This window comes from Gallus gallus, chromosome Z (assembly GCF_016699485.2).
Source record: "Gallus gallus isolate bGalGal1 chromosome Z, bGalGal1.mat.broiler.GRCg7b, whole genome shotgun sequence".
NCBI classification, from domain to species: Eukaryota; Metazoa; Chordata; class Aves; order Galliformes; family Phasianidae; genus Gallus; species Gallus gallus.
In genome coordinates, this window is record NC_052572.1 from 70,059,012 (window position 1) to 70,070,042 (window position 11,031).

Below are 11,031 nucleotides of genomic sequence, written 5' to 3' on the forward strand. Positions count from 1 at the left end.
ATTTTCCCTCCCTGAGCCCTCCCGTTCCACTATCCCTTTCCCTTTTCCCTTCCCATTTTTGGAATCCAGGGGGCCCATGGCCCTACTGCCCCCCTGTCAAAAGATTTATCTAGACTGATCTAGATAACTCCATGACACTCTCCTTTCTTCCTTTCTCTCCTTTCTATCTTCCTTCCATAGGAAAAGAAAGAAGTACCCCAGAATTCTAAAACATAGCATTTTTTTTCCAGTTAATGACCAAGAAAATATATGCATAATTTAAGCTTTGAAAATTAAACCAAATTAAAGGATCTACAATACCATTGTAGAATTCCAGTTCAACACATGTTTATCATTAAGTTACCAGTTCCACGAAGCAGCACTTCCTTCGCCATCACACTGCTTTGGCAGAAGGGTTGGATTCGGTGGTCTCCAGAGGTCCCTTCCAACCCCAACAATTCTGTGACTGTGTGAGGAGGTGTGCCTCGAGATGCTGATAATGTGGGGGGGGGGAGGGGCTGCCAGCAGAGGGGCATGGGGCCTCCATGGCAACCCAGCACGCTGCCCCCATGTCTCAGAAGGCCAATGGTATCCCAGGCTGTATTAAAAGTGAGTGGCCAGCAGGTTGAGGGAGGTGATCCTCCCCATCTAGTCTGCCCTGGTGAGGCCACACCTGGAGAACCGCATCTGTTTCTGGGCTCCCCAGCTCACAGAAGGCAGGGAGCTGCTGGAGAGAGTAGGGTGGAAGAACACAAGGATGATTATTAGGGGCCTGGTGTAGCTCCCTTATCAGGAGAAGCTGAGAGACCTGGGGCTGTTTAGCCTGGAAAGCCCGAGAGGAGATCTTCTCTACATTTATCATAGAAGGTTCTATGTGGCATCTGGACAGACTCATCAACAGGCTAAGGCCAATTATGTGAGGATCAGCAAGTCCAAGTGCTAGGTCCTGCACTCTGGTCACCCAGATGGCCAAGGACAGCTGCGCCCCAGCTTGTATCAGAAATAGTGCAGCTAGCAGGACTGGGGAAGCGTACGTGGCACTATCACCAGGCTGCACCTCAAGTACTGTGTTCAGTTTTGGGTCCCTCACTACGTGAAAGGCACATACTATTGGTGTGGAAAAACACATCCTCTGATTATTCCAATTATCAGCGTGGTTACAGCCCCTTTTTGTTGTTTTTATTCCCCCTTTCTCCTGCCGTGGATCGGTGGGTCCCCTGCCCCATTAGTCACTGAACCGGGCCGCGCCGGGCCTTTGGGCCTGCTGTCCCCGTCAGGGACACAGACAGATCTAGAAAACCCCGAGCAGACCAGCTTAGCAGCGGAGGCTCACGACCAAGGTCCGTTATTAGAGGGTCCAAATCGTGGTAAAGAAACCGCATCTAAGGAAGCTCCAAGAGGCCCTAAGAAGCTGAGGGAGAACGAAGGAACCCCCCCCGGCCTCCGGCAGCGCGGCGGCTCTAACGCGCGTGGGACGAGCGAGGAGTGTCGGCGGCACGCCCTCCCCGTGCGAGGAACGGCGGAGCGCTGCGACTGCAGCGAACAGCAACGGCAGGGGGCGGCGGTACGGCAGTTGGCACGGCTGGGCGAGCAGGCAGGGCAGAGCACGGCACCTTGCCATCTACGAGGTCGTCGCTCTCTGGACTCACCCAGGTGCAGCCGTGGTCTCCACACGGCGTCGAGCTGCTGCTGCAAGGGATGTGGAGACTCAGACTGAAAGCATGTATGTCCATGCTGCAGTTCAGGTCTCAGCCTGCGGAGAATACAGGAGGGCAGCATGGATACCACCTGGGCCCAGTGCGAGCAGGTGGGTCATCTGCTAAGCATGATGGTAGAGCTAAAGGAGGAAGTAGAAAGGTTGAGGAGCATTTGGGGTTGCGAGAGCCACGATCAGGTTGAGAGCTTGTGAGTTAAAACCACGGATCAGTCCAGTAAAGGGCATCTAGTGGATGGGCTCTGCTGCAGGCCACCTGATCAGGCAGACAACCCTAACCCTACACCTAACCCTAACCCTAACAATTGATGCCTAACCCTAACCCTAACCCTGTTAGGAGTCTGTTGAGGATAACTTCCTGGTTTAGGTATTAGATGGACCTATCCGAGGTGAAGCGTTGCTGGACCTGGTGCTCACCAGTGCGGAAGAGAGCATTGGAGAGATTAAGATAGGAGGCAGCCTGGGCTGTAGTGACCATGCCTTGGTGGAGTTTGTGATCTTGAAGAATGCAGGCCTGGCAAAAAGCAGAGTCAGGACCGTGAGCTTCAGGAGGGCAAAACTGTGGCTGCTCAAGGAACCGCTGGATGGGATCCCCTGGGAAACCGTCCTTAAGGCCACGGGTACAGAACGGAGTTGGCGGCTCTTTAAGGACACCCTTCTGAGAGCGCAATGGCTCTCCATCCCGCAGCAGAAGCAGTCGAGCAGGGGAGGCAGGCAGCCGATGTGGCTGAGCAAGGACCTGCAGCTTAAACTGAGAGAGAAGGGGGAGGCGTACAGGCAGTGGAAGCAGGGTTGTGTATCCTGGGAGGAATACAGGGCTGTTGTCCGTGTGTGTAGAGATAGGATTAGGAAAGCCAAGGCACAGATGGAGCTTGCAGCAGCTTAACTTGGCAAGGGAAGTGCAGTATAACAAGAAGGGGTTCTACAGGTAGACAGGCAAGAGGAGACAGGCCAAGGAGAGTGTTCCCCCTCTGATGAAAGGTAATGGCTTCCTTAGACGTAGAAAAAGCTGAGGTAGTCAGTGAGTGCTTTGCCTCCGTCTTCACTGGTGGTCAGGCTTCCCATGTCTACCAGGACCCCGAACCTCTGGGTGAGGGTGTGGGGAGTGGATTCCATCCCACTGCAACAGTAGAACATGTCCAAGACTTCCTCATGAAACTGAACGTATGTTCGTGGGGCAGGATGATATCCATCCGAGGGTTCTGAAAGGGATGGCTGATGTGGATGCTGAGCCACTCTCTATCATATTTGAAAAATCATGGCTGCCCAGTGAAGTCCCCGGTGACTGGGAAAAGGGGACTTTCTCGCACTTTTAAGAAAGGGGAAAGGGAAGACCCAGGGAACTGCAGGCTGGTGAGCCTCACCTCTGTCCCTGGGAAGATCATGGAGCAGATAGATCCTCGTTGAAGCTATGTTAAGGCACATACAAGACAGAGAGGTGATCTGAGACAGCCAGCATGGCTTCACCAAGGAAACGTTTTGCCTGACCAATCTGGAGGCCTTCTATGGTGGAGTGACGGCATCAGTGGACTGGGGAAGGGTGACGGATATCATGTTCCTGGGCTTCTGCAAAGCCTTTGACACGGTCCCTCATCACATCCTTCTCTCTACATTGGAGAGGGATGGATTTGAAGGATCAACTGGTGGCTAAGGGATTGGTTGGCTGGTCACTGCTAAAGGGTTGTGATCAGTGGTTCTTTGTCAGGCTGGAGGCCGGTCACGTGCGGTGTCCCTCAGGGGTCGGTCTTGGGACTGGTGCTCTTCAGCATCTTCATTGGTGACACAGACGATGGCATCAAGTGCACCCTCAGCAAGTGTGCGGATGACACCAAGCTGAGCGGTGCAGTCGATAGAGTAGAGGGAAGGGAAGCCATCCAGAGGGACCTGGACAGGCTGGAGAAGTGGGCCCGTGAGAGCCTAATGCGGTTCAACAAGGCCAAGTGCAGGGTGCTGCACATGGGCCAGGGCAATCCCAGCTATTAATACAAAGTGGGGGAAGACCTCCTTGTGAGTGGCCCTGCGGAGAAGGACCTGGGGGTCGTGGTGGACGAGAAGCTGGACATGAGCCAGCAGTGTGCACCCGCAGCCCGGAAGGCCAGCTGTGTTCTGGGCTGCATTAAAACAGGGGTGGCCAGCAGGGAGAGGGAGGTGATTGCCGCCCTCTACTCGGCTCTTGTGAGACTCCATCTGGAGTACTGCGTCCAGGTCTGGGACCCCCAGTACAAGAAGGACGTGGAGCTCTTGGAGTGGGTCCAGAGGAGCGCCGCTAGGATGATGAGAGGGCTGGAGCGCCTCTCCTGTGAGGAAAGGTTGAGGGAGCTGGGCTTGCTTAGCTTGGAGGAGAGAAGGCTCCGGGGAGACCTCACTGTGGCCTTCCAATACTTGAAGGGAGCACATAAACAGGAGGGGGAATGGCTGTTTACGAGGGTGGACAGTGGTAGGATGAGGGGGAATGGTTTTCAACTGAGACAGGGGAGGTGTAGATGAGATATGAGCAGGAAGTTTTTCACCCAGAAGGTGGTGACACACTGGAACATGTTGCCCAAGGAGGTTGTGGACGCCCCATCCCTGGAGGCATTCAAGGCCAGGCTGGATGTGGCTCTGGGCAGTGGGTCTGGTGGCTGGTGACCCTGCACACAGCAGGGGGGTTGAGACGATTTGATTATTATGGTCCACTTCAACTCAGACCATTCTGTGATTCTATGATTCCTTAAGGTTATATGTCTAACCTTAATGACTTGATGAGCATTGGAGTTTTCTATTTCACCGAACAAAAATTACTCTTCTAACTCATTAGTTCAGCTGCACCTTGAAACGGGGGCAGTCAAAGAGGAAATTGTCAGTGAAGTTGCTTGACGCCCTCTTTGTTCCCAGCTTTGCACATTGTTTTACAGTGAGATACATAAATCTGAATCATATAACTGGATGTAGGCTCTAGATTAGATGCCTGTCATGGTTTTATGATTTTTGGTTATCAATATTCCACATCACAACATCATGAAGTGTACTGGGAGTTCAAGAGCAAATGCTTTAGTTCCGGGTACCTGTCTGGAAGAGAAGAAGAACTACATTCCCCAAGAGCCTTTTCGAGTACTGTTATCATTCCTGCTCAAGGGAACAGATATAAGGGTGCAGGCCATCTGACTCGGCCCTCTTCTCGTCTCGCCGTGTTCCCTGTCAGATGGGCTCACTACTGCTGCTCCCGACTGCACGCAAGGCTTCAGTACTAGCATAAGGGCTTTAGCTCTCCAACAATCTTTCTCTCAATTCTTGTTGATTTATATTGTATTATAGTGTAGGAGTAGTGATTTATATTGTATTATAGCGATTTATATTGTATTATAGTGTGTTATCTTACATTCCGATACTATATTTAGTAAATTAGTTTGTTTCTCCTCAGATCGTTGCTGCTGTTTTTAATTATTTTGGGGTCCCGTTTCCCTTCCTGGTGGCATGGATTTTGCGAAATCCCTCCGCCCCACTAGTCGTGGAACCGGCCCGGTCCAGCCCTTAAACCACTGACAATGCCTTTTCTGCATTCCAAGATCTTAGTTTTAGTCAACTGACTATATACTACAATATGAAAGTAATTTTTTTTACAGGCAAGGTAGGAGGAGCGGGGGAGTTTCCCTCTATGTTAAGGAGTGGATAGCCTGTGAGGAGCACGCTCTGAGAAACAGTTGGGAATGGGTGGAGCACCTGCGGGTTCAACTTAGGGATGGGACCAATAAAGGATAGCTGGTGGTTGGGGTCTACTACAGGCCACCTGATCAAGAGGAGCTTGTGGATGAGGCCTTCCCGTGTCAGCTACAGGAAGTTTCATGCTCACAGGTTCTCATTCTAAAGGGGTTTTTTTCCACCACCCATAAGCAAGCAGGCAGGAGAGGCAGGACACCGGCATGGTTTGGCAAGGACCTGCTGGTCAGTCTGAGGGAAAAGAAGGGCAGGTACAGACAGTGGAAGCAAGAGCGTGTCACCTGGGAAGAATACGGAGATGCTGTCCAGACTTTCAGAGATGGGCTTAGGAAAGCCAAGGCACAGATGGATCTGTACTTGGTGAGGGATGTTAACAGATATGTAGGTCGTAAGAGGCAGGCCAAAGAGAGTGTACCTCCTTGGCTAAATGGGAAAGGAGATCTGACTAGAACAGATAGAGAAAAGGCTGAGGTACTCATTGAGGTCTTTGCCTCAGTCTTCACTGGCAGCCAGGATACTCACATCCCTGAACCTGAACTTCTAGGTGGGAACTGGGGGAGCAAACTGCCCCGCACTGTAAGAACAGAGCAAGTCCAAAACCAGCGCATGAGATAGAATGTGTACAAGTCCATGGGGCTGGATGACATACATCCCGGGGTCCCAAGGGAGCTGGCTGTTGCAGTTGCCGAGTCACTTTCCATCGTGTTTGAAGAGTCAAGGCTAACGGGCGGAGGCCGTGGGGACTGGAAAAAGGGAAACATCACTCCTATTTATAAGAAAGGGAGGAAGGAGGACCTGGGGAACTACAGGCCGGTGAGCCTCACCGGGAAGATCATGGAGCACATCCTCCAAATTGCCATGCTAAGGCACATAAGAGATGAAGAGATGATCTGAGACAGCCAGCTTCACCAAGGACACATCTTTCCTGACCAATGTGGAGGCCTTGTGTGATGGGGTGACATCATCAGGGGACAAAGGGAAGGCAACTGATGTCATCTACCTACTGCAAGGCTGTTGACATGGTCCCCCACCACATTCTTCCCCCTAGGTTGGAAAGACAGGGATTTGAAGGGTGGACTATTCATTGGATAAGGAATTGATTGGGAGGTCACAGACAGAGGGTTGTGGTTGATGGCTCAATCTATGTCCAGGTGGAGGTCAGTAACGTGCAGTGTCCCCCGGGAGACAGTCTTGGCTCTGGTGCACTTAAATATGTTTATCAGTGACATAAATGATGGGATTCAGTTCACCCTCAGCAAGTTTGCTGATGGCACCACGCTGCTTTGGCAGAAGGGTTGGATTCGGTGGTCTCCAGAGGTTCCTTCCAACCCCAACAATTCTGTGACTGTGCGAGGAGGAGTGCCTCGAGATGCTGATCGTGGGGGGGGGGGGGGGGGGGGGCTGCCAGCAGAGGGGCATGGGGCCTCCATGGCAACCACCAGGGCTTTGCGATGCATGGGGTAACCACACCCAAAGGCCATTGTGACATAGAGGAGTCCCCATGCTGGTCACTCTCGGAAGAGCAGCTCCGTGAGGAGGTAGCAGCTCTCCTGGGTGCTTGTAGCTTTGTCCCCATGAGAGGATACGGAGATGTCCAAGGAGCAGGAGAAGAAAGCCCGCTCCCAGCCCACGAAAGGGCTGCAGAGCGTGCAGGAACAGTGCCAGGTGCGGGATGTGGTGGGAGGGAGAGGGATGCCATGGCACGCAAAGCACCGAGGCATGGGGCACAGCCGTGGGTGGGGTGCCCTGAGCACCTCTGGCCAGGGCACCACTCCTCCTGCCCTGGGACGTTTCCTGGGAATAAGCCGACTCCCGGGCCAGCCCAGGCCCATGTGGGCCCAGCAGCCCTGCGCCCAGAGGAAGAGAGCAGTAGGACTGAGCTCAGCCGGGCCGTCCGTGTCCAGGAGCGGCCTCCTAATGGGGGCTTTGCCAGGGACGCTGGTTGTAATGCAGCCACCTGCATCCCATGCCTCCTTCTCCCTACACAGGTGGGCTGCAGGCCGCAGCAAGCTGTGCTGCCAGGCAGCCGGAGCCAGGATTTGTCCCTCCGTGGAATCCATCTGCCACCACTACCCCGCCTGGAGAGTGCACAAGCCTCTGGGAGACGGCGTGCACAGGTAGGGAGCCCAAGAGAAACGGGAACATCTTCCCGAGTGCGGGCAGCAGCCAACTTGCCGGTGGCAGCTGCTGGTGGGGACCGCTCCTAGCAAGATGAGCCTGCTGCAGCAAGATGGCTGCTGGGGTGTGTTGGGCACTGCTGGGGCTGGAGCTGTGCTGTCACAGTTCTGCTGGAGGGAACGGGGTGGCAGCGGCCATGAGGTGGGTGCTGCCCTTCGGGTGCTCCTCAGGGCCTTGTGGGAGCCATTCCAACAGGGACCGGTGGAGCGTGAGAGGAAAGGACCCCACTAACTTAGGGTTTCTCCTGGCTTCTCTTGCAGGCAGACAGGCTGGAGCTCAGGCAGGCACTGCCCCGCAGCAGTGGCTCTGGAGATGGCAGACAGCCTCTGGCAGCCTTGCCGCCTCTCCCGTGGCAGCCAATGCCACTGACAGCTGCACCCCAGAATGCAGCCACTGCTCAAGGACAAGTTCCCACATGGTCCACACTGCCGGCAGCAGCCTCCAGGAGCTCTCCAAGAGGCAGAGCAGCTGCTGTGGGAGCTACCGCCAGTGAACTGGCTGTCCCACATCTTCAGGGCAACCGTCAGCACCAGGATACGACAGCGAGGGCCGAGGGCTGGCAGGCAGATGTGCAGGTCCCTGCACCCCCTCTCAAGCCTGCAATGCAAACACCCAAGTCCCTCAGGTTGGCGTACCGGAGGCGTCCAGTAGCCACGAGACCAGGGCCCTGCCGGAAACCGGCAAGGCCTGGGCAACGTGCAGCCACCAGCACTGTGGGAAGACCAGCGCGAGCAACCCAGGTGCTGGCCCCCAAGGCTGGGAGCAGCCCTGCACATCAGGCACGACCTGCTCCCATTGCTCAGGAGGACACCCGAGATGCTGTCAAGGCCTCTGCATCACGTTCCCTGGCAGCAGAGCAGGCAGCGGACGATGGTGCCAACGCTGCTGGCACTTCTCAGGCCACTCAGGGTGCCAAGGGCAGTGAAGAGAGGGCCCGCTCCGTCAAGAGAGGGGGTATGTTCCTGCCCTGCTGCCTTTGCAGTTCCACCTGCAGTGGTGCTCTGATGGATGAGCAGGAAGAGGGGGGAGATGCCGTTGAGAGAGACGCTGTGGCAGTGACAGCCACAGACCCTGGGAGCACATCGTTTGGTGAGGCAGAGGCCCAGCCGCCATCATCTCCAGTGCCTGGGAACCTTGAGCACGAGGTGAGCAAGACGCAAGTGGCTGGCAGCAGGCACGAAGTCAGTGGAGGCAGGATCAGGAGGGCGCACTCTGCAGGGAAGTCTGGCAGGTTGAGCCCTGCCATGGCCAGACGGCTGCCGGAGTGTGTCAGGGACTGTTGCAGGGGACAGCTGGGGCATGAGGGTGCCTCACGGCCAGCAGCTCTCCGACAGTTTGGTATAAGGGAGCAGGACTGCAGCAGTCACTGAACTGAGTGCTGCCCTCGGGCTTCATGCAGGGCCTAGCGCGAGCAGTGTCAGCAAGGCCAAGTGGGTCGTGTGGGGAAAGGACCCCACTAACGTAGCATTTCTCCTCTGCTTCTCTTGCAGGTGGACAGGCTGGAGCTCAGGAACGCACTCACCCACAGCAGCATCCCTGGGGAAGGGAGACAGCCTCTGCCAACCTGTGGACCATCCCTGCATGTCCCTGCATCCCCTCTCAAGCATGCACATGCCACACACAAGTTCTTCAATTTGGCATACTACCGGAGGCGTCAGGTAGCCACAAGACCAGGACCCTGCCAGAAACCAGCAGGTCCAAGGCAACGTGCCGCCACCAGCACTGTGGGAAGACCAGCGCGAGCAACCCAGGTGCTGGCCCCCAAGGCTGGGAGCAGCCCCGCACATCAGGCACGACCTGCTCCCAGTGCTCAGGAGGGCACCCAAGATGCTGTCAAGGCCTCTGCATCACATTCCCTGGCAGCAGAGCAGGCAGCGGACGATGGTGCCAACGCTGCTGGCACTCCTCAAGCCGTGCAGAGTGCCAAGAATACTGAAGACAGGGCATGGTCCGGCAAGAGAGGGGGCATGTTCCTGCCCTGCTGCCTTTGCACTTCCACCTGCAATGGTCTTCTGATGGATGAGCAGGAGGAGGAGGAAGACAGCCCTGTGGCAGAGGCTGCTAAAAGCCCGGTGAGCACCCCATCTGGGGAGGCACAGTCCTGGCCTCCAGCTTCTGCTGTGCCTGCAGCTCCCAGGCGCGAGGGGCACTTGGCACCTACCCCCGCCTTGTTGCCAGAGGAGGTTCCTTCTTGGGACACTGACAGCTTTGTTCTGCGGGACCAGTGGGAAGACACCCCTGAGCAAAGGAAGACACAGGAGTAGTCAACATCACAGTGACTGTGTCTGGAGCCCCCTCTGGTGAAGCAGAAGACAAGCCTTCAGCTTCTGGCGTGGCTGTGTGCCCTCAGCATGACATGAGCAAGGCACAAGTGGTTGGCACCAGGCCCAAAAAGAAGACAGAGTCTGGACTGTGCTCGGTGGAGTGAAGCCTGGCACATTGAGACAGCCTCTGCCAAGCTGTGGGCCCACCCTGCATGTCCCTGCGCTCCCTCTCAAGTCTGCGAATGAAACACCCTGGTCACTCTGATACCGGAGGCAACAAGATCCACAGCCTCCTCTGCTCTGGGTTCTTGAGCTTCCATTTACGCAAGCCTCCGTCCTTCAGCTTATAATTGCTCAAGTCACGCGACAGGCTGTTCTCATGATGCAGAAAAGCTGTTCTCACGATTCAACACCCGTGCAGATTTCCTGTTCTAGACACCTGTTAATCATCTCAGGTACCAGTTCTGCCAAGCAGCTCTTCCTTCTTCATCGCTGCATCGCTTCATCACCTTTACATTTAGCAAGATCATAATTTAATTTCTGCTTATAAAAATATAATAAAAGTATTGAGTTTCAATTTACTTTTTCCCTCTGATGTGATCAACTTTTTGCCTTCCTCAAAAGCGTCAGCATGTCTATAACAGCAACACATGGCTTATCCTCATCACTGGGTTTCAAATGAATGAATCTAAGCACTGCTGTCATTTCCTATTTGCGTGGGAAAACACATCCTCCGATTATTCCAATTACCAGAGTGCTTACAACCCCCTCTTGTTTTGGGGCATCTGGTGGCTACAGGACATGCGCAAGTCTAGAAAATGGCAAGTCCAAGTAGCAGCTTGGGAGCACGGGAGCCCAGGGCCAGTTTCTGGGCTGGCTGTGGTCTGAGTGCAGCTGAGGGAGAGATCCACCTTGTCCCTGTGAATCCATGTGTGCTGCAGTGGCATTCCCACCCTTCTCAGCTAGAGAGAGGAGCAGGAGGAGGACACTCACGTTGGTGTGTCGTTGGTGTCTGTGTTGTGTGGATATCTGTGTGCCAGCACACCACTCCCAATATCCCCCTCCCCACAGGGATGAGGAGGGGACATCTAATGAAAAACTCATTGTTGGAGATAAAGACATGGATATCACTCAGCAATTGCAGTCATGGGGAAATTGCTTAGCATAAGAGGTTGATGAAATTTAATTCCCCGGGGGTCA

At 54.7% G+C, this 11,031-nt stretch overlaps 1 protein-coding gene across 2 annotated transcripts; it reads left to right on the forward strand.

Moving 5' to 3' along the window:
• Window positions 1-1,529: 1,529 nt before the first annotated feature.
• LOC427371 (translation initiation factor IF-2-like) lies at window positions 1,530-10,412 on the forward strand. Of its 2 annotated transcripts, none has more exons than XM_040656223.2 (4): window positions 1,530-1,786; window positions 7,378-7,506; window positions 7,828-8,712; window positions 9,058-10,412. In XM_040656223.2, exons 1-4 carry the CDS (start codon window positions 1,757-1,759, stop codon window positions 9,829-9,831), a joined length of 1,818 nt encoding a protein of 605 aa, XP_040512157.1. In that variant the 5' UTR covers window positions 1,530-1,756; the 3' UTR covers window positions 9,832-10,412. The 2 variants fall into 2 exon arrangements, with proteins under 2 accessions (XP_040512157.1, XP_004949660.2); XM_004949603.4 differs by lacking the exon at window positions 1,530-1,786 and adding an exon at window positions 6,836-7,054.
• The last annotated feature ends 619 nt before the right edge of the window (window positions 10,413-11,031 follow it).

Excerpts from the sequence above, each read along its gene's own strand:
- LOC427371 (XM_004949603.4), top strand. The coding sequence starts at position 6,980 with ATGTCCAAGGAGCAGGAGAAGAAAGCCCGCTCCCAGCCCACGAAAGGG. Across the intron at positions 7,055-7,377 it reads GCGTGCAGGAACAGTGCCAG|GTGGGCTGCAGGCCGCAGCA; the intron begins GTGCGGGATGTG and ends CTCCCTACACAG. Across the intron at positions 7,507-7,827 it reads CTGGGAGACGGCGTGCACAG|GCAGACAGGCTGGAGCTCAG; the intron begins GTAGGGAGCCCA and ends CTTCTCTTGCAG.